The 26,690-nt window shown below is 61.3% G+C and overlaps 2 protein-coding genes across 4 annotated transcripts in view; both read right to left on the reverse strand.

The window, feature by feature from the left end:
- Positions 1-1,869: 1,869 nt before the first annotated feature.
- SUSD2 (sushi domain containing 2) lies at positions 1,870-9,443 on the reverse strand. The gene is made up of 15 exons (XM_059408950.1): positions 9,294-9,443; positions 7,668-7,875; positions 7,409-7,560; positions 6,840-7,007; positions 6,115-6,289; positions 5,775-5,976; positions 5,491-5,576; positions 5,143-5,411; positions 4,925-5,068; positions 4,679-4,831; positions 3,576-3,824; positions 3,200-3,469; positions 2,879-3,055; positions 2,696-2,798; positions 1,870-2,544 (listed from the first exon to the last, which is right to left on the reverse strand). The coding sequence occupies exons 1-15, from the start codon at positions 9,373-9,375 to the stop codon at positions 2,520-2,522; spliced, it is 2,463 nt and encodes an 820-aa protein (XP_059264933.1). The 5' UTR covers positions 9,376-9,443; the 3' UTR covers positions 1,870-2,519.
- Positions 9,444-11,556: 2,113 nt separating this feature from the next.
- The window catches only part of CABIN1 (calcineurin binding protein 1), a 148,710-nt gene continuing 133,576 nt past the window's right edge, over positions 11,557-26,690 (reverse strand). For all 3 annotated transcript variants that reach the window (XM_059408953.1, XM_059408952.1, XM_059408954.1), the window contains 8 exons: positions 24,635-24,798; positions 23,718-23,814; positions 22,132-22,806; positions 20,837-20,911; positions 18,470-18,752; positions 13,419-13,583; positions 12,179-12,405; positions 11,557-12,069 (listed from right to left, as the gene is read on the reverse strand). In XM_059408953.1, the coding sequence (XP_059264936.1) occupies positions 11,926-12,069; positions 12,179-12,405; positions 13,419-13,583; positions 18,470-18,752; positions 20,837-20,911; positions 22,132-22,806; positions 23,718-23,814; positions 24,635-24,798 (1,830 nt within the window). In that variant the 3' untranslated portion in view covers positions 11,557-11,925. The remainder of the gene's footprint in view (positions 12,070-12,178; positions 12,406-13,418; positions 13,584-18,469; positions 18,753-20,836; positions 20,912-22,131; positions 22,807-23,717; positions 23,815-24,634; positions 24,799-26,690) is intronic.

Here is a 26,690-nt window from a genome sequence, read left to right on the forward strand (position 1 = left end):
CAAACCCCAACCAATACAAAAGATAAGGGGCTAGACATTGGGGTCTGCTAACTTGGCACTGTGGTTTGGGGAAACCACTCCCCTGAGACGGTGGTCCTGCCTTTGAGGTCTCTAACAGGAGTCTTTGTGGGACTCTGGGACCTTTTGCCTCACACAGGCCCAGCAGTACCCGACTCCCTTGAGTCCCATGGGAAAACCCATCAGGTGTGGGGCTTCCCAGCCTGGCCTGTCCCTGGCAGCGGGAATTCCAGATGTCTGGGGGCCAGGGCCACAGAGAGCGCACCCCTTCTGTGGGGGAGGGTTTGGGGCAGCTCTTGGTCCCAACAAGTGCAGGTTGGGAAGCCAGAGGGAGGCTATGTTTTTCTCTTTTAGGATGAAGCGTAACTGCCCAGGTCTGTTGGAGTGGGAGCCTCACTATTCCTCAGACTGGGTGGCACTTCTCTTCCTCTGAGCCTCGCCCAGGCTGTTCCTCTGCCTGGAACGTCCTCGCTAACCAATCACGTCTCTGAGAATTGGACCTAACCTTTCAGTTATGGCCCAGGAGTTGTGAGCTTTCCCCTGATATCCCTGGGGTATCTGCTCCCCCAGGTCCAGGGTGCCTCAGGAGGAAACTGACCTGTCACCCACTGTCTTGTGCCTGGACCAGCACTGAGGATTCAGGTCTCTGGGAAGCCAGCCCTGTCTTACCACATCTGCAGAGAGGAAAGTACCTGCTCAGTGGCCAAAGAGCCAGCTCTCAGCCCCAGCCTGCCCTGAGCTGGAAAACAGTGAGGAAGCAGCAGCGTGGGTCCTGACCCCCATATCCCTCCTTAGGTCTCTTGGGTACCACCCTATGAAGACCCCCAACCCCTCTCATCTGTTCTCTGAACATACCCCATCATGCAAGACTACCTCCTCCAGGAAGCCTTCCAGACTGCACCTGCCCCTACCACCCAACTTTCCCACCTTTGCCCAGGACCCTCAGCCAATGGTAAGTCTAGCAGGGTGGGGAAGCTCTGCTTCTGCCCCTGGTGGCCAGTGCCAGCTGGATGGCCTGTGCTCCGGAGACTGCGGGATGACTCAAGGCCTTCCTAGCAGAGGGCGATGCAGAAGTGGGCCTGCATGGGCCTTGCTTGGTCAAGGTAGTGACAAGCCCACTGGCCCAAATGGAGAGTCTGTGGACTGTCAGGACCTGGTGGTCTAGGTCCCATCTCTGTTCCTACCATCTGCTGCCCCCACGTGGCCACTATCAGCACTGCAGGTCGCAGTGAAGGGAGCCTCCACTTCCACTCATTGCCTCCCACCCAAGGTTTTACATCCCTTGGGCAAGCTCGAGCCACTGGCCTGGACCAGGGCGAAATCAACCTCCAATCCTCTCCTCCACTGTGCTTTCCCGGAGACCCATGATGCAAGCCTGGTCCTAGCCTATGCTGCCAAGGCCCTCCCCTAGCTCACCACTCAGCACCCTCCCTAGCAATAGCATGAAACCTGATCTCCATACCCCGCTTCTGGACACTCCTAGGTAAAGAGCCCAGGCACCCAGAACATGGGCTCTGGTAGTGCTGGGGCAGGGGAGGGGCCCAGGGGCGGGCTGGGCTGGGACAGCAGGCTGCAGGGGTGGGAAGTGCAGGTGCCAGTGCTGGCCCCACCCCCTCCTGGGCACCCAGCATGGCACGCCATGGTGAACGCTTTGCAGACACAGTCCCTTGTCTTCAGCCCAAGAAGTGGCCACTGTTCTCAATCCCACTTTTCAGGTGGAGGCAGGCCAGTGAGGGACCCACCCTAGGTGGCTGGACAGTGGACCAAGGTTGCTCTCGGTGCTGCCGGCCCCACAAAGCAACCACGGAACCGTCCAGAATCAAAGTGTAGCATGAGCACCAGGACACCAGGGAGGGGGCACCACAGGCTTGTTTTCTCTGGGTAGAGAGGGAGGGGTATCTCAAGTGACATTCCAGTAGAGTTAGAAGGGACATTCCAGAAGAGTTAGAAGTGACATTCCAGAAGGGTTAGAACTCCGAGCCTGGAGTTCAGAGAGTGACCCTCCACACTGGGGTCCTGAGGCCTCTCCCACCGAGGCTGGGCCAAGTCCTGCAATCAAGGCAGCTGGGTGCTAAGGCTCCTGTGTTGGGGCACCAGGGACCAGTGGATTGGGATCACAGGTTTCAGACACGGAATCTGAGGTACCACCATTTGAGTTTCAAGTACCAGAGTGCTGGATCTCTGGAGACAGGTGATAGAATTGGAGGGAACTGAGTCTGGGGGTGAGAGCTTAGACTACTTGGGGACTAGAGCACCAGGTGCCTGTCGGGAGCTTCCCGGCTCGAGCCAGGTGTCCAGGTCTAAGGAGACAGAGCAGGGCACTAGGGTAAGGGTACACATGGGCATTAAAGGCTCAGGTATCAGGTGTCCAGGTCCCTGTACATGGTGCAAGGGATAGGGGGATCGAAGTGCCGGGGTGCACGCTCTCCAGCGCTTTCTCCTGGGAGGTTGGTCTTGGCTCCAGGTTCTTGGTCTCTGGCTGTGGGCCAAATGAGCCTCCTTCAGGGCTGCGAACCCCAGCTGGCCCTGGAACAGAGACACCATCTAGAGCAGACATGGGGGGCACTGTGGGGTCTCAGTGGGCTGGGACTCTCCCTAGTGCCAACAAGGGAGGGGCACAGATGGGGGTCCCGCCGGCAGAACCCTGGGTCTGTGGGGCTGGGGGGCGGGGCCTCACATGTTGCCCTTCCTGCGGCGTAGAAGCACATACACCAGCGCGACCAGAGCCACCACGGCCAGGCCTCCGAAGATGATGCTCAGTAGGACCGCATGGCTCCGAGCTGGAAACAGGGCAGAGGGGTGAGGGCACTTGCGGGCGAGGTGGGGTGGGGGGAGAGGCAGGTGGGCCGGGCACCCTCACCTGGCTGGCACATGGGGCTGGGCCTGGACCAGGTACCATCGGCCTGGCAGGTGCTGGCCTCTGCCCCAAACAGGTTGTAGCCGCTGTCACAGTGGAAGTGGACTGTGGAGCCCGCCAGGTAGCTGATCCCCTCCTTGTGCCCATTGAGGGGCGGAGCCAGCCAGCCGCAAGACGTCACTGGGGTAGGGGACCAGGAGTAGAGCACAGGATGACGTTACTGGCCGACAACCCCCACCCCCTACGCTGCAGCTACCAGCTTAGGAGGGCACGTCCCAGCAGGACGTGCCCATCCCATCTCTTCGGGCCCCCAGCCGCCCTCACCAGGCCGCAGGCTCTGCATACGATGCTGGTGCCGCTGGTGGGCCATCAGCGTGCCGTTGCCCACGCTCAGGCTCCCAGTGGCCATCACATCAAAAGCGCAGAAATGGTCATCTCCACATAATTCAGCCACCTCGGGCTGGTTGGGGTTGGGGGTGGTCTCCTCGGCGAACAGGGGCTGAAAGGTGTAGTCATGCTTGGACTGATACAGGAAGTTGTTGACCAGGAACCAAGAGTCATAGGTAAGCAGGGACGAGGCGTTCTCCACGGCCCCTGGGGAGACACACAGCGGGTCGTGCTGGTGGCCGACGGTTCTGGAGTGTCTCCCTTTACACTGCCATGTTCCCCCCCATCCCCAGTGGGCCTCAGGGTCACTCACAGTCGGCCCCAAAGCGGAACAGCTCCCGGGAAGTGGACTTGGGGGGCAAGACCCTCCCATTGCGCAGGGTAAAGTCGTCGGTGGGGTCATCATTCAGTGTCCCAAGAAGGCCTTGCGTGTGGGTAAGGAACTTCTCAGGCAGGAGAACAGTCACACTCAGGAACGGACGCTGGGCGAGGACCTCCAGGCCAGCCCCTGATGACAGCATGATGGACACGCTGTCTTGGGCAGCTATGGACAGGAACATACCTGGGCACAGGGGGATCTGGAGTCAGGGTTGTCCACTCAGGGCACCGTGCTGTGACTCCACAGCCCCAGGGTGAGTGCAGCAGCCTCCGTGGGCTCCCAGGGGAGGAGAAGGTGTCCCCAGGGCCAACCCTGCTGTGACACTCCCTCACCCCAGGCCCACACTTTTTCTGGGACCCCCAGGCTCCGAAGGGACCCCTCACACCAAGGCCCTGGCTGGGGGGGGGGGTCACCTGTGGGCCCTCACTCCTCAAGAAAGGCAGCAGCCATGCCCACCTCCACCCTTCCTGGGAGTCCCTGTAACCATCCGCAGTAGCAGGCCCAGCCCAGGTCCTGACCTGACCCACCCCAACCGCAAGAAACTCATTTCATTAGCTCAGTTCCCTGAGGTTGTGCCACCACAGAAGGGGCGGACAGAGGGCTGCTCCTTAGCCCTTGGGGCCGACCAGCATCCTCGAAGCAGGTTATTCCTATCACTGCAGCTTCCAGCTCCTCGTCCCACCATCCGGGCATCTCAGGATTCTGATCACATGGCTGGGGCTCCATGGGTGTGAAAGCATGAGATGAGACCAGGTGCCCAGGCTGGACCTCCCTACCTGGGGCCTAGAACCTCACTTGCCCAGACAGCCGTGGGCTGGGGACGTGGGTCCACTGTGCTGGGCCCCTCACCATGGGGCGCAGGGGAGAGGGGCAAACTTGCGCCGCTAAGCTGGGACAGCATACGGACCATATCGAGGCCCCCATCTCCAATTCCATGCCCCAAAGCCCAGGGCCATGGCCACCATGAGAGGCAAGGCTCAGGTGGGAAGGAGAGGCGTGAGAGCAGCCCGCAGAAGCTCCCGGGCCATCCCGCTCACCTTTCAGGTCCATCCAGCTCTGTTCCGTGAAGTTGAGCACCTCCTGGTTCAGCAGCACCTGCAGCACCTCGCCATCCAGCCGGACCTCCACTACGTCCGAGTTGCCCTCCTGGACAGCCACAGCCATCAGCCCTGTGCCTTGGTCCTGCGCGCCTGGGGGGGCACATGCAGAGCGGGGTGCTCAGCATCACCCTTCCTCCTGGGAAGACCCCCAAGCCTCCCGAAGCCCGCGGGCCTCAGCCTCACCCTCTGAAGTCGTCCGGGTCTGGGCCCGCCCGTGCACCCTTAAGTTGGTCAGTGTGGCCTCCAGCAGCACGTACTCGCCACGCCCATTGAAAGTGAAGTTGGCGCCATCGAAGGTGACAAAGTGTGGGTCCCCGAAAGTGGAGGCTGGGGAGAGCAGAGGGTCAGGTGGGCTGCTCTGGTGCAGCCCTGCTTGGGGCCTGGCCTCTGTTGGCACCCACCTAGGCGCGACGGCCGGTAGCTCCGACAGTCACTGGACGGCCGCCGCCGCATGTACCGGGAGCATTCGGGCGCCCAGAGGCAGCAGTGGTAGAAGCTGACGACATCGTAGAGCCAGTGGGAGAGGCCAGGCACGCGGGGTGGCGTGCGGAACGGGGGTGCGCCCCAGTCGTGGCCGCGGTCTGGGGTGCTGCCCCCCGTTGAGTCGGCCGTCAGGAGCAGGGTGCCAGCCGCCGTGTAGCAACACTGCTGGCCGGAGGCGTACCGGGGGCTGGGGGCAAGGACAGGTCAGGGCCACCGTTGATGCCCAGCCCAGCCCCCCCGGCCCCCCCACTGCCTGGGGGGCTCACCTGGCTTGCACAGAGCGCACGCAGTGTACAGCCCCAGGGTGGTAGGTGCACACGCTGCCGTGCTCAATGTCACAGCCGTAGTCCGTCTATAGAGCGGGAGGCTGCTGTCAACTGCGCGAGCCTCAGGCTCTGCCACCCCCTCCCCGGGACCTGACCCCTCCCCTCTTTAGCCCTCAGACCCCAGCCTCACCTCCCTGGGGCCTCTAACTACATGCCCACCCTGGCTGCCTCTAGCTGGCCCCTCGCCCTCTCCAGGGCCCGCCCCAACTGGGGTTGAGGCTTACGTGGAAGCGGCCCGAGTCAGCCCGGGCCTGAGCCAGGGTGCAGGGGCAGTCCGGCACCTCCTCCAGGAAGTTGGGCAGTTGGTCCTCCAGGTCCTCCCAGGCCAGGCACTGGGCCCGGGCCCAGGCCTCGGGGTCCACCTGGAAGTCCTCACCCAGGTGCCAGGCCAGCGCGTGCTCGTTGCTCCAGAGTGCGTGCACGTCTCTGTGGGGGAATCGTGAGCACACTAAGGGCCTCACCCTTCCTCCGTCCCCCCTGCCCCGGGGGCCTCCCCGTTCAGCGTGCTGAGCAGCGGCCCAGGCCCAGCGGCCCATCCTCTTGGCCAGGGCCCGGGGCCCTTACTTCTCCCCTGCATAGTATCTGCTGCTGATGATCCGAAGTGCACCCACTTCCCATCTCTGGTAGTTCTGTGGTGCAGGCTTGGGAGTGAAGGTGAAGGCGCCAGAGTTGGGGATGTTCGTAGCCAGAGGGTACAGGTACGACCACTTTGCAACCCACTTATCTGAATATGGTGTCCCTGAGGGAGAGAAGGCCTTCGTCAGCCCTGGGGTCCCTCCCAAAGGGGCAGAGGAGGGGGCCAGGAGCCCATCTTTGGTGCTCAGAGAGGCCTGACAGATAGACAGGACAGATGATTCCCAGAGGAAGGCCCGCCCCACTGCCCCAGCAAGGACTCTGGCTCAAGGGACCACCATCTCCTCTTCCCACATGTTAGGGTCCCAGACCCACCTCCAGGCCGGGTCTAGAGCCATGCTAACAGTCCAGGGCCTTGGGAAGGCTGGGTAGAGCAAGCTTCTTCTGTTTCCAAGGCAAGCCCTAGATCCAAGGGCTGGTAATGTCCATACCTCCTCCCAGGGCTGGGTCCAAGCAGCCGGGGGCCTCCAGGCTCCCCCCACTCACGTACTTCCCCCCTTTCCTGTTTCTTGCCAGTGCCCTTCCCACTCAGCATCCCTGCGCCCGGGATCCGGCCCTGCCTGGGATCCCTTCACTCCCACCTCTGTACGCCCCCAACTCCCAACCCTCAGGGCCCACAGAGCAACACCGTCGGGCCAGCCTTGGGCTGGCCTTACCTGTCTCCTCATAGCCCCAGAGCTCGATGATGACAGACTGTGTGGACAGAGCCGAGGGCTCCCAGGTCACGGTGAGGTTTCCCGTGATCCCAGCTGTGCCATAGTACTGCCAGCGTGTCTCATTCACCAGCTCGCTCTTCTCTGTTTCTGACACTTTGTTGGGGTGCACTGGGCAGGGGGTGAGGGGTAAGCGGGGGCTCTGAGAGCTGGGCGTGCCTCCCAAGGACCAAGTCCCACTGGAGCACCGTCTCTCCCAGACCCTCGCTGTCAGGAAAGGACAGAGGCTGCGGGGGAGGTGGGGCCCTGGCCTCCCCGCCTTCTCCTGGCTTGCCTGAGCCGAATGACCCACCTTGCCAGGGGACCCTGGAAGCCCCCAATATCCTTTTGGGCTGGGAATCCTGTGTGGATGCCAGGAGGCAAGGGGAGGAGCTTGAGAACCCTGGCCCCCCTGGTCGGGCGCACCTCCAAAGGGACTGGTTTAGCCAGAGCAGCCGGGCAGGGCTGGCAGGCGATGCATGCCTAGGGTAATTCCCTGTAGGGCGGCCCAGGCTCAGTAAGGCGGGACTCACCAGCCAGCCAGGTCCCGGAGCGTGGAAAGGAGCGACCATTGTCCAGGGAGAGTGTGAAGGGGATGCGGCCTGTCTCATACAGCAAGGGGGACACACAGTGCACACGTCCAAAGGAATCCACGTGTCCGAGGGTCTGGATGCTCTCCTTAAACCTGTGAGGGTTGCAGGTGGCAGGAAAGGCGGGGCCTGGGTGGGGAGACCCCAGCCAGCCAGTTGCCCCTGGGTCCCCAGCAGGCACAGAGCCCCTCGGGCCTCCCACCTGCAGATCACGCCTTCAGTGGGGCTGAACCAGTTGAGATGCTGCACTACGAAGTCCTTGCCACCCATCATGGAGCCCGAGTAGGGAGAGATTTCCAGGCAGAAGTCCCGAAAGTCCGAGCAGCAGGAGCTCAGGCCGGAGCAGGTTGGGTGGCAGGAGCAAGACCCATCCCGGTCTCCACAGCGCTGGGAGCAGCTCCCAGGGGCACCTGGAGGAGAGGGCCCTGAGCGCCTGGCTGCCCCACAGGCAGGCCTGGGCATTTCTTTTCCCAGCACCCAGGACAGAGAAGCATCCCCAAGAGAATGCGGACCAGGAATCGCACTGACCGCCAAGTGAACAGACTAGAAACCCACAGGCCCTGTGGGTTGAGGGATCCTTGGTACCATGATCTTGCAGTTGCCTGAATGACTTGCCAGAAGGAGGGGAGATAAAGGGCAAATGCCTCCAAGCAGAGATTTTTGCAGCATCAAGAGAAGCCTCTAGGGCAGGACTGACCTTCGGCCACCAAGTCCCAGGAGACCGCAACCTCATGACAGCCAGAAGTGGCTGAGCCCAGTCTCTGAGCTGGGAGCTGGTCTCTGGGTCGATGGACCTGGCCTGGTGGACCTTCTGGAGTCTCACTGGAAGCCTGACAGGAGCTCATTCCCCAGCCTCAATGTGCCCCATCTCCCTTTGCCAGGCAACACTGGCTTACGGACTGTGGCCCCCAAAGGAGCCCCACCCTTAGGGGAGAGGGTGAGGAGTGCTCCTCTCCTCTGAGGGGAAAGGAGAGTCATCTCCAGCAGAGGGCTGGAGGGTGGTTTTGTGTGGGGCTATGGACATCAGGCCTCAGGGGATGGACCCTTGACAGGACTCCATACCTCTGTAGCAGGAGTGGCTGGGCAGACTGGAGGGTGGTCACTGCAGACACCGAGGCAGAGATCACATGTCCCACCTGGCTCTTCCCTACCACTCCACCAAAGGAGGCCAGTCAAGGGCTGGGGTTGGACCTGAGCCACCCCAGGTGACCCCACTTCACCCAGCACAGGGACTGGCACTCAAGAGAGTCCATAAATATTTATTGACAGAGAATGTGAGGGCTCAAGGCAGTGGGGGAGGAGGCTGAATGAGGCCAGTAAGAGAGCTAAGGGGTTGAAGGGTGGTGGCGCTTCCCTGGAACAGGAGAGGGTGTGGCGGTGGGGGGTGGGGGGGATGTTAGCTGGGAGCCTGACACTGCCAGCCCAGCCGAGCCTGACTCTGGGGTAGGAGCCTTCCATCCAGACTTTCCTCGGATTCAGCCCCACCCTAATAAGGACCCACAGTCTTGCCTCTCACACCCTTCCCCGCGACTTGGGGCTGCAGACTGAGGACTCTTCTGAGACCTCCCACTGCCCCCGGTGGAGGGGGGGCACTTTCCTCCCAGGCAGCCGGCACCTCCCAGCGGGTTCAGGGTGGGCAAAGCCCAGACTCCATCCTGCCTGCAGCTCCTGGACCCTGGGCATCCCGGAATTTCTTCTCACAACCCCCAGTACAGTCCCAGATGGCCTGACAGATGGACAGAGGCTGAGCAGAGGGGCGTCCACCTGGGCACGGCCGCAGCAAGCAGGGAGAGGGAAGACGGGGCAGAAGCTCAGGGTGAGGGCGTACCTGCCGCAGGCCGGGGGCCGGGGCCGGGGACTGTCGCGAGCAGCAGCAGCAGCAAGGCCCAGAACAGGACGGGCGGCTTCATCGTGCGGCCGGCCTCAATCCGCAGCCTTGCCTCGCAGCAGTGGCTGGCGGGTTGCGGGCTGGCTAACTCCCCTCAGCCTGGCCCCGCCCCGCCTCGGCTCGCCCCGCCCCGGCCCGTCCCGCCCCGCCCCGCCCTGCCCGGTCCCCTCTCAAAGTCCACAGGATCCCCCGGGGATCTGTAGGGCCCAACCTGCTCCGTTAGCACATTCCTGACCCACCGGCCCGGACACGGTGGGAGGGGGTCCGAGCCTTCCAGGGGTTGGATCCAGATGTCTAGAGGCTGCAACGTAGCCCAAGGGATCCCACCTCTGGTCCAGCCCTGGGGAGGCGGGCGGGGCTCCCCTGGGGCTGGGCTTTGGCGAGGGTGGTTCCTGCGGTCTCAGGATTCCAGCGCCCAGGGGCCCTCAGCCACAAATCTCTCATCCCTTGTCCTTGGCTTCCCTACCCAGAACAGGTATTCCCAATTCCTCCCCACAGCCTTGCAGGGAGGGAGAGCAAGTAACTTCCTGTTGATCGCTGGTAAGGGGGTGTGTGGGTGTGCGTGGGTGCTGAAGGAGGGCTGGAGGAGGGGGCCCCTTCTGAGGGAGGTGAAGGGTGTGGGAGGGGCCCAGGCAGGGCAGGTTAGCAGTGGGGTTAGGGGCTGAGACCAGAACCCCCCTCCCAACCCTGGACTGGAATCCCTGGAGTGGCCTGGGCATCTGAAACAGGGCTCCAGAGAAGGGCCACCCAGCCCCACCCACCCTTGGCTGTCATACTCTCCTCAGTGTAATCTCTTCTGTGTTCTCCCTTCTCAAATGCAGGGAAGGAAATACAGGTCCAGATGTAGACCGGAGGGGTGAAGGTCACTGGGAGAGGCTGCAGTCTGGGCCAGGGCCCAGGCAGCTTCTTGGAGACCTCCACTCCACTCCTGAGGCCTGGGACTCACTGGGACTCTGCCACCCGGACTGAGTGTCCAGACAGACAGATGGTTCTCTCCCCAGAGGCGGGGTCCAAAGGGGACACATCCCCAGACCTTGAAGAGAGCTGAAGTTGGTGGGGGGTTATGAGCTAAAGCCATCTGGCTGTGACCCATCTCAGCTCCTGGGATCTGGCCAGCCCGTTCCCTGGGCAGCAACTCTTCCCATCAGGTGGATGGGTCTGCAGTTTCATCAAGAGGTGGCTCCTCAAGGTGTCGGGAGAGCCAGTTGGGGTGGTTAGAAGCCACAACTCCCAGTTTGGTTGTGGGGTGCTCAGGTTACCCTCTGTAGGCAGGTGCTGGGGGCTGATGCTGGGACTCATCCCAGGCTCAGGATTGAAGGTGTTCCCTATGGCACAAGTCAGGAGAAGGAAGATGTTAGGAATGCTCCCAGGATGGGTCCCAGGTGCCCTGGGGGCCTGAGAGTCAGGAATTTGGGAAGAGGGCATCAACTGAGTAACTGTTGCCCTCACCTTGCAAAGAGCCTGAATTAGGGCAGTTCTGGCAAGGGTCTTTCCAGGGCTGCTATGCTTCTGGGTCCCCATGGTGGCTCTGCCAGGTGTGGGCTGGTGACCCTGGCAGTGCCCAGCCCATGAGGGGCACCAGGCAGCAAGGTGCATCCCCATCTCCCTTCTGGATGGAGAGCTTTTCTGGGGAGACCCCTTTCTGGGGTAGGGCCAGCCCAGATCCAGGATGGGGGGGGAGGAGACAGCTAGGTCCCCAAGGCACTGAGGGGTTGTAAAGAATGAACTTATGAACAAGGAGCCCCAATTTTATGTTGCACTGAGATCCACAACGTACATGGCTAGTTCTATCAGAGGGCAAGTGTGGTGGAAGGTAAGTGCCTTTCCTGCCAGCCCCACTCCCCCTTCCTGACACTGACCCCACCTCTCAGGGTCCCCTGCACTGGGTCCCTATCACAAGAGAGTTCCTCAGCCTGGCCTGGATGCTGCCTGCTCCTCTCGCCCCTGCCCACTCCAGACGGGCACACCCCACACTCTTGAGTCCTTCAGGGGACACCCCAAAGGCCCCTTCCAGGCCTGGCTCCAGTCCCACCCAGAGGGTCTGTGCTCCCCTCTCCCCCCTCACTCACCCCCCCATCCCCAACACTGCCTGCTCCTGGGAGGCCCAAGGGTTGGTGCCTGACCAACAGGAAGAAGGGCCCAGAAACCCTGGACAGCAACCAGTTGAGGGAGGCTCCCTAGGGTTGAACAAAGAGGCAAAAGCAACTATTCCATCTTTATTAGAAAAGAAACCAAAAAAAGGGAGTTGGGGCGAGCCCAACCCTAAATGACCCCTCTGCTGTGACACAGGCAGAACCTGGCTCATCCGGGCATCGAGGTGTGGACATGGCCACCTGGGCTGGGCATGGGCATGTTTATACAAAGTCAACATTTCATAGAAAAGGATGCCAGCCCTGTTGTGCAAGCCTCCTCCAGGCCCCCATGCAGTGGGGACAGACAACGGCCTAGGCAGGTGGGGAGGACACCGCAAGGGATGGAGGCTGGGCAGACCAGGGCCTGCGTAGGGAATCGTGCTGTGCCTGGGTCAGGCATGGCCCAAGGGGTTCAGGCCAAGGCGGGGAGGCCCCAGCCCTCAGATGTCCATGTAGTCGTCATCCTCATCCGTCTCGCTCTCCAGAGAGGACTCCTGGCTTGACGTCTCCAGGACCTCCAAGGCCGGCTGGCACAGGCTCTCCTTCCGCACATTGGCCGCTGACTGGGCTGACAGGATGGCAGACTGCACACAGAGTGGGGCAGGGCGCTGGTCAGAGGTGGCCCAGGCCCGGCCCCAGTCCCGCCTGTAGCCCACGTCCCGCCCATGCCCCCCACTCGGCACCCGTGGTCACCTTCAGCTTCTGCTTGGTCTCCTCCGAGATGCTGCCTTTGGGTGAGAGCAGGGTTGGGGTGGGCGGCGTGACGGTGATCTCAGGGGGGAACTTGGTGGCGGCCGAGGGGATGACCAGCTTTGGCATGCTGGGCAGGAGGCGCGACTTGGCCCGGCCAGGCTCTGCCTTGCCGGGGGGACCCTCGGGTGGCTGGGCACTCACACTGCTGGGCACCTTGGAGCTGGTGACTGTGGGGTGGACCGTGGGAGCTGAGCCTTGTTCACAGCCTCCTGGACCTGCCTGCCCTTCCCTGGCTTGAGCATCAGTTTCCCCTCTGGAAGACAGAGGCAACCAAGAACGCCTCCTCCTGTGCTTTCTCTCGGCCCTCTGGTCTGTGCTGGCTGGCAGGCTCCAGGCCCCCTGCTGTGTCTGCCCCCACCCCCTGACTGCCCAGGTCTGGCTCTGGGCTGTGGGGCCTGGGGACTAGGACCCCCTGGGGAGTCCAGGGCCCAGGAAACAGGCAAGCCCCTGGAGCTTTCCCAAGGATTCTGTAGGCCCTGCAGGCACCGTGCACACATGAACTGTTCCATCCCTGCATCAATCCTAGGATGTATGTCCTCATGGTGTCCATACCCCAGGGAGGATGCTGGGGCCCGGAGCCAGCATTGGGGCTGTGTATCCCCAGAGCCTGGAGGCAGCAGTTCCAGGGCAGGCAGCCTCCGGGAAGCTCTAAGAGTCCTGAGCCATGGGGTCGGCCTGGCTGGTCTCCACATTCCTCCGAGGTCCCATGGCTTTAAAAGGAGCGGGGCTTACTTAGTGCCCATGCCTGACTCTGCAGGGCTGGCACCAGGCCCTGTGGTCCTGAGTAGGGTCGGTGAGATCCCTGAACCTGAGGAATCCCCGAGGGGGCCAGCCAGTTGGGAAAGGATGACTACTATGCAGGCAACGGTCTGGAGGGCCGACTCCTCCCTCCACATGTCAGCCACTCCCTTGGTCCCCATCTCTGGGCTGGGGGGGCTCCTCCCCAGGACTGAGCAGCCTCAGCTTGGGCTGGCCACCGGCCCTTGCCAGTCTCTGGAGCTGGAGGTAGAATAAGGGGCTCTCTACTCCCCAGCTCTTCAGCCCAGGCCTCCATGCCCAGTTGCCACTCCACTTGGCTTCCCCACCACTGGGTCCTCCGAGGCCCGGCTCCCAGGCCCGACACCACTGTGTCCCCCCCAACCAAGGCAAAGCTCCCCACACTGCTCCCAAGTCACCTTACCCTGGCTGCATGTGGGCTCAGTGCCTGTCCGGGGCGTGGGCTCTGTGGGCCAGCAGTGTGGCTCTGCTGAAGGGCTCTCGGGGACAGTCTTCACCTGCTCACTGCACAGTGGCTCCTGGGGTGGGAAACCCATGCCCTCTGCTGCTCCTGCCAGCTCCTCTCCCTCTGTGGGGACACAGGAGGGCTGTAAGTTATAGTCCTCACTCAGCCTGGAAGACAAGGACCCTCCCTCCTGAACCCTGGGATGCCTAGCAGGAGACCTGCACAGAGACAGCGTGCCACCTCCACCTGTGGACCAGCAGGGGCTTCTCTGGAACAGTCGCATGGGTGGGGCCAGTCTGGTACTGGCAGGAAACCACTCCCACTCTGGGTGGACGCTGGTGGGGCCAGCTCACTAGCTGGGGTCAGTGTGGGCCTGACACAGCAGGGGATCATGGACACTATGTGCTCCCCAGCCCCGTCAAACACCATCACGGGACTTCAGAGATGGGCTCACGGGCTCTTCCCTCTAGCCTGTGGGAGAGGCACTGAGAAACATGGTCACGACCCAAAACCAAGCCAGCTAGCTAATACCAAAGTGGATGGAGTGGTGTGCTGGCACCATGCCCTCCCGCCAGGCCACACCTTCCCTGGCATGAGGCAGGGGCCGGGAACTGGCCTCCTTTGAGCCAAGGCCTGATGGGCCTGAAGGGTGCTGGCTGCACCTATGGCTGCCAGCCAGGCCGTTAGTCAGCATCGGTCCAGGGGCTCCCAGCCCCCCCGGGTTGCAGCCGCCCCTCAGCTCCTATTGCATCCAGGCCTCCTCCCGTTCCTTTCCTCACCTTACTCCGCTCTTCCTTTGTATTCAGGCCGAGGTGGGCCATCACCTCACCACCCTTCCACTCCCCCACTTCCCCATCAAGTCCTGCCTTCCCCTTCTCCAGCAGGTGAAGTGTCCCCTCAGCCCTCCTCCACCCAGGGAGAAGCAGGAGTGAAAGCTCTTGGGAAGGAACAAAGACGGGATGACTTAGCACCCTGGCCTCCTGCCTGCTGGCTTCCAGCTCCTAGAGGACAGAGCCTTCCCTGGCTGTCTATGCCATGAGCCAGTCCCTCTCTTCCTCAGGACCCACTGCCTGGCAGTCATGATCACAGCCTCTTTGTCCTAGGGTCCAGCCCCCTACACTACACCCCCCTACACATCCCCCAAGCCGGGATGAGCACCTTGGAAGGCTCTTTCTGCTGCCCTCCTGGACCTGGGGAACAGGAGCCACAGCGTGAATTCAAGTCCCTGAATCTGAGTGGGACTTGGTTTGCTGTGGCTGGGCATGCACTCATGAAGCAGGCCCAGTAGTAGGTGTCTGGTCCAGGCCTTTCTAGAGGTGGTACCACTCTCCCTACCTCTGCCCACCCTCTTCTCATGCCGCTGTCCCCTGCAGGGTCTGGAGCAATGCTAAGGTGGCCTGGAAGGGCAGCTGGCTTCCCTGCTGATAGGCATCTATAGGACAGGAGCACGTTGGGGGAGGAGCGGAACAGGGTGCAGGGACGGCCTGGAGCTGGAAAAATGGATGGAGGCTGCCCTCAGGGGCCAGGTGTCATGCTGGCTCTCTCCTACCCCAGGGGGCTGTTCACCCTCTGCAGGCCCTTTCCTCTTGGTGGGCTACCAGGAGGAGAAGGGACACTTGGGGCAAGGGCATCTAGCAGAGAGTTTCAAGCATGTGGGCTAGTGCTCCCTAGGCCCAGCAGCAACCCCCCCCAACCAAGACCGCCCTAGAGGCCTGTGAGGAAGGCTGCAAGTGGGCCTGAGTGGGGCGTGGGGGGTTAACCTGGAGGCCCAGCCTTCAGAGAAGGGCCCTGTGGGGCCCCCTGGACTCCTGGGTTCTCGGTCAGTGGGAAATGTATGGCCAGGCTGGAATCCTCTGCTATCGGGCTACTCTCTCTCTTCCCCTGGGCAGACTCAAGGCCTGGGCACCAGGTCCCCAAGGACCAGTGTCCTAGAAGTGCCAGCCCTGACTCAGACTCTTCCTGGCTTCTCAAAATGGCAAGAGGCTGGCTTTACAGCCTGCTTAACTCACTGGCCGGTGGGGTCCTGCTCAGGCAGGCGTTTCCTGACCTGAGAATGGAAAGGCTCGAAGTGTCCTTTCCACTCTCCCTCCCTGATCTAGTTGCCCACTCTGAAGGCCTGACCCCTCAGCAAAAGGGACCCTCACTTACTCATGGACTGGGCACTATTCTAGCACGAAACCAAGTCTGGGCCTGTGGCGGGCAGACGCCCAACAAAGAGACAAGCATGGAGGTGCTCAGTACAGAGGTGGGGGGTGGGGGACACAAGGTTAGGAGCCTCCCCAAGGGGATGCATCTGCCACATGAGGCCAGCAGCCCTGGTCAGCATGAGGTGGGCAGATGGGTGAAGTCTTAGTGAGTGACCAGGGAAGCTGGAGAGCGTCCCCGCCCATCTGCAGGCCCCAGTGGGTGGAACAAGTCAGGAGTGGACACTGCCAGCCACTGTCAGCTGCCTTCCCCTGGCCAGAGCCATTAGGCAAGGGTGAGGGGCACCCCAGGGGAGGTGCAGGGTAGGGGTGTCCACCTTGGGGACAGTGCCAGGCCAGGTCTCTTCCGAGGCTGCTTTGCCCCTGTTCTCGAACCTTGGGGACAGTGTCCTGTGAAGACCCATCCCAAGCCTGCTCTCTCAGGTGGCTCGTGACCTCCTGTACTGCCAGCGTCTCTGACTGCAGCTCCTAGCCTGTATACTCTATAGTTCCTAGGCACCTCCGCAGGGCAAGCCTGCCCTTCCTGCCCATCCAAACTTACACCTGGGTCTGGGTTGCCCACTGGGCACCGGGACAGATGCAGATCACATCACCAGGCCACCCTGTCACCTCTGGGTGATCCCTTCCCAGTGCTCTCCCTGTCCTGGAGATTGTGGGAGGTAGGCTCTGAGCCAACGTGCCTCTCCAAGCACAGCCCTGACGCCAGCCCAGAAAGCCCTGGGAAGCATCAGGGTGGCCACCCTGACACTGCCAGCCAAACGCCACCAGCCTGCAGATCCTGAGGTGGTCCCCAGGGGCTGGCAGGTCGCTCCGCACCAGGGCCACGTGTCCCATACTCTCCACCCAGGGCTGCTCCCTCTCCCAGTGTCAGGTAAGAGTTTGGTCCTAGCAAAAGGCTATTCAGTTTAATTCGGAGGAAGGAAATAAGAAAGGATCCATTCTCCAGGACAAAGAATAACACCGGGAAGTACACGCTCTTGCACTGATCTAACAGAGGGAAATGAGTGAGTCACAGTTTGGGGCCTGCCTGGGTCCAGGGCATGGTGAGCAGGAGAGAGAAGGAAGACAGCCAGGCTCCAGGTGGCCTGCTGTCCCCACTTCCTGCTATTCACCCCCGGAGGAACCTTCCCACCCTGTACCCGCTCACGTGTGGCCAGCACCAGTGATGGTCACTCGCTTCCAAGGTCAGGTTATAAAGGATGGTGCGGATTCCTTTGAGTGTTCTCTCTCTCTCAGACCCCGGGTCCCCTGAGGACCCTCAGCAGCCCAGGGAGAGGCCCACAGTGGAGGATCTGAGGCCTCCAGTCATCAGCCAGTGAGAACCCGAGACCTGTCAGCAACTGAGTGAAGAGATGACAGCTGACACTTTGACCCTCCCGAATTCCTGATCCTCAGGGGCTGCAGGATCACGGGGGTGAGTCAGGTGCAGGCCAAGAGCCTAAAGTGCGGGGGTGGGGACACCCTGGGGAAAGCCAAGTCATCGTGGGAGGGAGCGGTTTCCCTGGGCTGTGGACTCCCGTGGTCTATCACCACACCCAGAACTCGCCTGGTGGCTGTGCTTGCTTCTGCCAAGCGCTGTGCGGAATGTGTGTCACTGCCATCTTACACACGGTGCGCTGGACACGGAGACACAATAAGCTACCCAGAGGGAGCAAGGACAGCCAAGGTCACCTGGAGGGGGAACTGCCCTTTGTCCCACAGCTTCAGAGGCTCCGCTCTGAACAAACAGCTGCAGGAGCTGACTTAAGGTTAAGTGATTCTTTATCTCATGAGGCCATGACCTCTGTAATTGTAAGCAATGGGGCAGAGGGTCCCTATACCTCTATGATCCTCAAAGCAAACTGGGGACTGGCATCAGGTGAGCACTCAATGGCTGCACAACTGCAGGAAAGAGCGAAGACAGGGAGCACTGCCACCCTCGGCCTCCACTCGGGGAGCACCTGGCTCACAGCTGCCACCGCTGCCTTCACGTCAAGGTGACAGCCAAAAGGCTGCATGGGACTGTGACCGGGCAGCCAGATGAACCAGAAGGAGCAAAGAGCCAGTGCAGGGCCTCAGTAGGGGCATAGGCTGGTCCCAGAAGCAGGGCAGGGAGGGCAGGGGAGACTTGGCATCAGGGTCAGTGTCCCCTCCCAGGAAAGCTGCAGGCCTGTCTGCCCTCTGGTCTGCAGGCTGTCCCTGCCTGTGGGCTGCTGTTCCCAAGGGTATCTTGGGTTTTAGAAGAAACCTTTAGAAGGCCTCTGCCAGAGCCCAGGACCCTGTTGCTTGTCCCTCACAAGCCCACCAACCAACCTTGCTCTGCTCTATGCTGGCTAGCTTCCGTATGCCTTGCCCATGGGGGCCTGGGTAGGAATGCCCCCAACCACAGCAGGTACCCAGGGATGGCTCACAGCCCTGTAAGGTCTCTGGGAAGCCGAAGTCAGGATGCCCTCTCCTCTCCAGAATTCCTATTTATCTACTCATCACAAGGTTTTGTGGTGAGAGAAAGCAACAGATAAACACCTGATGTCAATGCTGGCTCCTCCCCACCTCCTTGCCACACCCACTGTGAAGGGGCTGCTGTCCCCACTTCCATTTTGGGATGGGAGGAAGGTTGAGAGAGTGGTGGGCATGCCAGCAGGTTGTGCCCCCAGCCCTCCAGGGCTCCCATGATATGCTTCTCAAGGATCACCCGGCTGGAGGTCACCCTGGCCTCACCCTGCCCTGCCCCCACTCCCCGTGCAAGGATCAGGACTTGCTGCCACTGGTGGCAGAGGCCAGGGCCCAGCTCTAGCCTCACTGCCTAGTGGATGGGATGGGACCTACCTGGGCCCAGAGAGACCATGCTGGGGGTGGCTTCAGGCCTATGCGGCCGGGGAGGCCCTGAGTCCTTGGATGGGTCTGGTGTGGAGGCCGACGCTGAGGGAGGGCCGGGGATGAGCGCCGTGGAGGTGGCCGGTGCAGGGCGAGGTTTGGTGTGAGCGTCACTGGGCCGCTGGAGAGCATCAGCTGGCACAGGGTCAGGAGCCGTGGGAGCCACAGCCCCAGGGAAAAAGTTCTCTCGGTTATCCTTGGGGTGCTTTGGGGTGGTAGGTGTATCCCCTGCAACCTGTAAGAACAAAGGGAGGTGAGGAAGGCTGGCTGGGCAGCCCAGAGCCCTCGCCATCCCACAGGACACCTGTCTGGGTCTGGGACTGCCAACCTGCTCTCGTGTCACCAGACCCTGAGCCCCCCATGCTCCCAGCGAGGCCCCCAGGCAGCCCTTCAGGACTCTGCAATGCTAGGAAACTACTGGGGACCCGTAACCCCTCCCTGGGAGGATGTCCAGGCCCTCCTGATAGAGACTCTGTGGAGGGCCTGCAGCTGGCCAACCTCATGCTCCCATTCCCAGGAGCCTCCTGGAGAGAAGCACGACTCCAGGCAGGGGGTCACTGCGACCAATTTGGGGACTACAGCAAAATGGACCCTCTCTGAGAGGCAGGGGAAACAGATTCAGGGCCATAACCTCTCCCCCAACTGCAGCCCCGCAACCTGCATGGCCAGAGGCGGGCCCAGGCCCCAGCTGCCTGCTGATCCTCTTTGGGCCATGATCTAATCTAAGAAATGTGACCCTTCCCTGCCCTTGGCTCCTGCCAGCTCAGTATCTCCTTTTGCCACAAGACAGGGAAGGTAGGTGTTTGGGGATTTCCTATGTGGTCCTATCACTGGGAGCACCCTTTCAAAGCCTGCATCAGAAACAGCCATCCTCTGTCTGGAGTGCTCATTGCCAACCTGCCTCTACCTGGGTTGGCAGAGGAGGCAGGAGGGTACCCCTGGGGCCAAGCCCCACACTGTGGCCTCGGGCAGTTACTCCTGCTCCATGTAGCAGAGGCTGTGGTGAGGGCCGAGCAGGTCACAGGAACTGCAGGTCTCTTCTGGGCTTCTGGTCCTCAGCTGGGGGATCAGCCTGCTTGGTCAAGATCCAACTGGACTTCCTCAGACCTAGAGCCCTGGGCAGGGATGGCGGCCTGCTGCCCCATTTCACTGAGAGGAAGCCTGTCTGGACACTAATAGCATCCAGCAGCCTGCTGCTGGGGAACATGGGACTTGAGTCCCTGGGCTGTAGGTGGATGCCCATTGTCCTGAGTTCCTGCCTCTGGACTCCCTGTGGGGTACCTCCCTAGGGGGAAATGCCATGAAAGGGCCATGTGTGGGCAACGATGGGAGGGCAAGACATGCTCTCTTGTGCTGCTGGGGAAGGGGCAGTTGGGCCACCCTTGTAAGGACAAGAAGCCACACCTATTCAAATGGCAAGTATTTGCCCTCTGACCCAACGACCCAGGCCTGGGGTCACTCTTGAAGAAATGCCCATATGTGGTACAGGAAGATGCCCCATTGGCACTACTGAACAGAACTGCAACGGCCCCCTAGCTTTAGAGGGTGCCTCCTTTCTCTGCTGGCCAAACCCTGCCTATGGGCCTTTTCTTGAGCTGGGCCTCTCCCAGGAAACCCCTATCCTTCAGCCCTGGCCCCTCACCCTCTCCTCAGTTCCACCACTTCTCAAAAGCTGTGGCTTCTGAGCCCCAAAGTGATGGCTTCAGGGGCACCTACACCCAGGGTTCTGGCCTAGACTTCTCTCCTAGAGGAAAAGCCACCGGCCAGAGCCCAGGAGGGCCTCACCCCTCCTCCCTGCCACCAAGTCACGCTGGCCCATCTTCTGACATCTCAAGCCCACCTGTAGCTCACTGGGCCCCTGCACCAGCCCATCCTCTCCACTCAGGAGTGGGGAGTCTTTCACAAACCCGGCAGCACTCTTCTCCCTCCCTTGCTGAATAAACCTCAGGACACTCATCCATTCTGCTCCTATCCAATTCATATCCCAGCCCCGCATCCCTTCCTCTACCTTTGTCCCAAATGGAGTGACATTTCCAGGTGAGCTCAGCTGGGTAAGGACCATCTTTCCCATTTACAGAAAAGGCAGCTGAGGTGAGGGGACCCCTCAGGTCACACACTCGGAGCTGGGGTCTGGGTCTGCCAAGGCCCCACCCACCATACAATGCTCCCTATGGGCTGCCTCCTCCATCTCTCCTTGGCCCAGGCTGACGCCACAAACGGTCCCTCCTGAGGTATGCCCACTTCGCAGCCTACAGCCTAGGGTCCTGGCATGGGGCTGGCCCCATATGAGGAGGTTGGCACAGGCTGGGTCCAGCTTACCTGTCTCTGGGCAGCGGCCCCGAGGTGGACCTGACAGAACTTCACAGCCTGCTCCAGCGCAGCCTCCTCGTCCACCTGAGCAAGGAAACACTCAAAGTCAAAGGAGCCAGGCCAGGTGGCTGGCCTCCTCCCGGCCCCCCGGAGTGTGAGGACCAGCTGCTATCCCCTGACACTCCTGTCTTGCTTGGGAAGCATGGGCAGAAGCACACATCCATCTCCCAGGTCCATCCTGCAGGGCCACTGCTCTGGGCCAGGCCGGTCCTATTGAGATCATGTCCAGGACCACGTTATCATGTCCTCAGGGGCTGAGCCTGGCAGAAGGGGAGCCAGATCCTGCTCCTCAAGTGAGCAGGATGAGTCTAAGGTCTGGGTGGTGGTGGGGGAGGGAAGGTCTGACTCACCCAGAGCCCAAGAGCCCAGGGTGCCGGGGGGATGGCAACCAGGCTGGGGAGGCCTGGGGGCCGCCCTGGTGGAGCAGTGGGCAGGGTGTGAAGGAGACAGGCCGGGGTGGCAGGAGCAGCCAGGTGGGGACAGGCAGGGTAGGGAAGGGCCCACCCTCACCAGCAGGGAATGCAGGGTGTGGTTCTTATTCACCCAGGATAGAAAGAAAGCAAGCCTGATCCCAGATGCTGCAGGAGTGAGAAAACAACAGGGACTCTCCACAGGTGTACCATAAACAGACATGGTTTGGGAGGAAACCACTTAGAAGGACGGACACCCAGTCTGAGCCAGTCGCAGCAGCTCTGGGGGCTCTTGATGTGGAAATCTTAAACAGAGAAAGAGCTGAATGTCTAACATAGTGGAAAAAAAAAAGGGAAAACACACTAAGGAGGGTGGTGGAGGCTCCTCACACGCTTGGGGCACTGACCCTGCTTTGGATGCCAGCCACAAAGGTCTCTGAGGCAGTGCCCTAGAGCCCGGCACCGAGTGGGGTCAGGGGTCCTGTCCCCCCATGCTGGATGTCATGAGATTTCTGCAAATGGTTTCATTTCCTTTAAAGCTGAGAATAAAGTTTTCCAAGCACTTTGTTTCTTGTCTTTTTCATGTATTTTCCCCAGCTCTCCTGAGATATAGTTGACAAAATCGCCCCATACTTAAAATGTACAACTCGATGACTAGACATGACCCTTGGTTTTCTGACTCTATGCCCTGCTTAAGGCAGAAAACCTCAAACGGAGGGAAGCAAATAGCAGGGCTGGGTGGAAATGACACCTAACAAGCACGCCCCACGGCCCTAGCACCCCTGGACAGACTGGGAAGGACCTTCTGTGAGAACAGAATTGTAGGCCACCCACCTGCTTGATGAGCATGTAGGTCTCGGACATGATCCTTTCAATGCGGCCCAGGTCATAGGCCACACCCTTCTGGCCCTGCTGCCACACACGGTAGGCATCCAGCAGCAGAGTCTTGCCTGACTCCGTGTCCTCCAGGAGCTTCCTCTTTCGGCTGGGCCGTGTGGGTGGCTCCTCGGGGTGGCTGCTCGCTCTGGCCCCAGTGGTGGTGGTAGGGGTGGCGGCTGGGACTGGCTGGGCAGGTGTGAGTGGGCTGGGTTGTTGCCGGGCACTGATGCTCAACTCCTCCAGAGACAGCTCAGTAGGACGGCTCTCAGGGCCACGGTCCCTTGGAGGGCGGCCTGGCTGTGGGGGTGGCGCCCGTTCGGAGTCTGAGCAGCGAGCGGTGGCCTCACCCGTGTCCATGGGCTCGGTAGGCCCTGCCCGGGGACTCTCCTTGTCCTTCTGCTCGCCAGCCTGGTCTGTGCTGTCTCCTGCCTCCATGGCTACAGGCCGGTGGTTGAGAGGACCCACCTTGCCCCCTGGCTCGGCTCCTGGCCCTGGGCCATCCGCCAGAGGTGGCTTCTTGGAGTGGGGAAGGCCCTCTTGACTATCCTCGGGACTGGCCTTATGGGGGACGTCGGTGGTCATCCTGCCTCCAGGGAGGCCACAGGCCTTGGGCCCCGGGCGTTCTGACCCCTACGAGAAAATCAAAGGTAAAAGACCGTGTCTTTTGTATTTCTACCACACGGGTGACCAGCCCAGGCCACTCTGGGTCTGCCTGTCTGCTAGTTGGCCCAGGCTGGCCCTGGAGACTTGCCCGAGGAAGTCCCTCCCTGTTCTGCTCCTCCAGCCTTGAGAGGGGCTGACAGGAGGCGGGAGGTGGCGGGAAGTGCCTCCACTCTGGAAGAATGGCCTGTGTGGGGACGGCCCTCCTCTAAATGCGAGGCTGAGGGCAGTCCTGGGTGTCTAAAGGGGAGGTGACCCACCAGGGGCCACCATGCATGCTGGCCACAGAGCTGAATTCTCCCGTTTTGGGCTCTCATGTGTCTCTAATGCACAGCAGCCGAGGTGGAGTCTCAGGGGGCATGACCCTGAGCCCCCACACCATGGCCCAGCTAGTCCTACTGGGCAGGGGGCACTGCAGCAGCACTGCCTTGCCTCAGCCCCCTCCCGCTAGGTTGGCTGGTCAGGGTGCTCAGCTCTGAGAGGGGGCAAGGGCTGTGCCTGCCTTGAGGTGCAGGTTGGGGGGTGAAAAGAGGGCAGGTGTACCCGGAGCAACCTAAGGCCTCACTCAGCCCATTGGGAGCCCACCGTTGCTTCAATATCAGCGCTGCTGTGACTCTGAGGTTGACCTGCCAGGTCGGGGTACACTGCTCAGCTAGCAGCCTCAGAGAGTGTTGCTACCGTCCTCCCCGCCCACAAGTCCACATCTGCCATGTGGGTGAGTACCTTACTAAGTGTCTGCCACTTCCTCTTTGTGCTGCCTTCCCCACCCAGGGGAGCAGGGGTGTACTACTTCATAGGTAGGGACACTGGGACATGCCTCATGGCAGCTGAGCGAAGGGCCGGGGCCACCTCCTGGGAGAGGACAGGGGCCATGGGTGTACCTCTGCAAGCTCGCTCAGGGTGTCCTCCAGCACCTTCACAGTGAGGATGAAGGCCCGCTGTGCCAGGACCTGGCGGTCAGCATCTCGCAGATACTTCCTGCAGGCACACGGGGGTGGCCGGAGAAGAGAGCAGAGCCTCAGAGCCACATGGCCTGGGATGGTGGCCCACACCTCTCCTTGCCCGGAGAACATCTGCGGGTCCCTCAGCATCCCTCCTGCCTGGGGCACTCCCCAGAAGCCTTCCCTGAGCCTCTTGCCATAGCACCTGGCATGGACTGCCCTGGGCCCTCTGGGCCGAGTGAGAGCTGGGGGCCTCTGGCTTTTCTCTGTAAAGCTTGTCTCCAGGGTGCCCCAGACCCCAGCTGAAGCCCCCCGGCCCCCACCCCCCACCCCAGCCCCTACAGGTGAATGAGACAAGAGAAGGTAAAGTGGTGCAGGAATAGAGAATAGCTGTTGGTCCAGCTGGGCCAGACCATGACTCCCAGGATCCCCGACAACCACCGCAGGTGGCAGCTGCAGCAGATGTCCCTCCGGCCTATCTGTCCCACCCTATCTGGCAAAGGGATCCCTGGTTACCTCTACGACTGTGGTCCCCCTGTTGCCTGGCCAATTATTACTCGCCTTCCCCTGAGGGACCCTGGCTATCATCTGGACCCCTGTCTTCCCCGCGACCTGACAGCACCCTGAAAGCTCCAAGCTAAAGGAAAGCAGGAGGTAAGGAAGGGGTAACGTGTGTTTGCCCTGAGGGCACAGGGCAGGATGCTATCTGATACCAGAGAGGCCCCTGAAGAGAAAGGCTGGTGTGGGCTCCCCAGCCGGTAGAGAGATGCCCCCGGTGGGTGAGGGGCTCTGGCCCACGGCAGTGCCAGCTGCCCTCATGGGGCTGAGTGTGCATGCGGCCAGGCGGCTGTACTCACTTGCCCTGGTCTGGGGTCCGCTGCAGCATGGAGGACACCTTCAGTAGGGTGCTGTGGTCCCGGAGCTGGGCCAGCACCTTGAGCAGCAGCACAATGGAGCGGTTCATGTGCCAGGCAAAGCTGCCTGGCCGGTCGATCTCGTCCACGGGGATCCGCCAGATGCCCTGTGACAGGGACAGAGGTGGGCGTGTGAGGGCGGCTGCTGTGGCTGGAGCCTGCTGCAGTGCCAGAAGGCGCTCTGCCCGGGCCAGGACACCTTGGAACCCTCCTGCCGTCCCAGGGGAATGGGAGAGTTTCCCCCTATGGATGGTGGCAAAGGAGACACATGCTGTTCCGCCCTGTCCTCTTCTGAATGGCTGCGTGGCACGTATGTACTTGTTCTGTCCCCTGCTCGAAACATGCAGGTTGTGCCTAGTCAAACGCAACCAGTTGGAAAAGCCCGGGGCCTCTGTGCCTTCACACAGGTGCTGACTCAGCCACGTGACCAATCCTAGGGCCAAACTGATGGGTCAAAAGGTGGCCACTGTGAACTTCTGGCAGCTGCTGCTGGCCAGATAGGCTCAAGCCTGGCCTCCACCCATGTGCATTCCCTCCAGTGATGCCCAGTGACTAGAGGGCTAGGCTGAGAATGACCTGCAGCTCGCAGAATGCCCAGCTTGCCTCCAACCTGCCTTTGTCCGGGGTACACTTCACCTGAGACCTCCCCCCTTCTCTGCCATCCAACCTCACTGTCTGAAGGCTGAGCTAGAGCAGGGCTGGCTCTGGGGAGCCCTGCCACCATCTCCCTCAGTCTGGTGTCAGACACCGGGCACCCTGCCCATCGGCAGCTGGGGCATCTCCATACCCAGCACTGTGTCTGAGACCTACTGGTCCAGCTGAGGCATGGTGAAGGAAAAGATACCCAAGGGAGTGAACTGTAAGTGAACAGAAGCAGGCCTGAGGCTGCAGGACCTAGACATTAGAATTTACGTCTCTGGGACAGGACTTTGGGGGCCTGGAAGGAGCAGGTGGGCACACAGCTGGCTCCCTGCAGCCAACACCCTAGAGAAAGTCCTGCCCAGAATGGACTGGGCCAGGGAGCAAAGCTGTCTCCTCCACCTGGGGGTCCCAGCAGGGTACCCAGGGGGTGTCATTCCCAGACCCTATTCCTGTGGGTGCTCAGTGACTAAGTCCATGTTCTAGCAGTCCTGGGACAGGAGGCAGAGTACCTCCAGCCTTGAGCCACTCAAGCAAGAGAGAAGCCTAAAACCTGCAGCTCCAAGCCCCCACAGCCACACTTGATCCCGGGGGCTCACACTGCACACACTGGTGCCACCCTCCTCCCTCCAAGCTGTGTGAAGGCTGGCAACCATCCTTCATCCCACTCAGTGCCAAACAAGGCACTAGCTGCTTCCCGGCCTGGACAAAACTAGGAGGCTGAGGCCACCCTCGCCCACAGCTCTGACACCAATGCTGTAACTTCCAATGGGGCTCAGGTGGCTTCTACAGCAGCGCAAGAAAAGCTGCCTCTTGACAGGACAAGGGACAACTTTGAGCAGTTGTCTGGCCAGTGTGCCCTGACACCCTGCCCCCAGATGTGTAGCAATGGCTGAGAAGGTGCCATCTCTGTTGCCTGCAGGCCTCGCAGAGTAAGACTGAAGAGCCTGGCTCTTCCACGGCACTGCAGACATCACCCTGTTCCTCACCATGGCAGGAAGGGCAGAGCTCAGAGAGGAGTGACTCCCTCAGGGTCACACAGCATGGGGGTAGCCTGAGAGTTGGCCCCTCACCACGCCCACAGCCCTGAGGACAGGGAGGACAAGCCCAAGCAGCCCAGGGGGAAGCCTCCACCACCTGCTCGAGCCCTACACTGCTGGCCTTGGGCTCCTTCCCACACCTCACAGGAGAGGGGGTAAGCCAGAAACACAGCCTGACCATGTGCTGATACACTGTAGGCGTGTGCCAGGGCTGGCCCAGCGCCACAGGCCAAGTCCGGGAGCTGGGTGTGACCCTACTGCTCCAGGATCTCTCTCTTCCTTAGGGCATAGAGGGGCATGCCCTGCTCTGCACTGTCAAC

This window comes from Mustela nigripes, chromosome 8, assembly GCF_022355385.1.
Source record: "Mustela nigripes isolate SB6536 chromosome 8, MUSNIG.SB6536, whole genome shotgun sequence".
NCBI classification, from domain to species: domain Eukaryota; kingdom Metazoa; phylum Chordata; class Mammalia; order Carnivora; family Mustelidae; genus Mustela; species Mustela nigripes.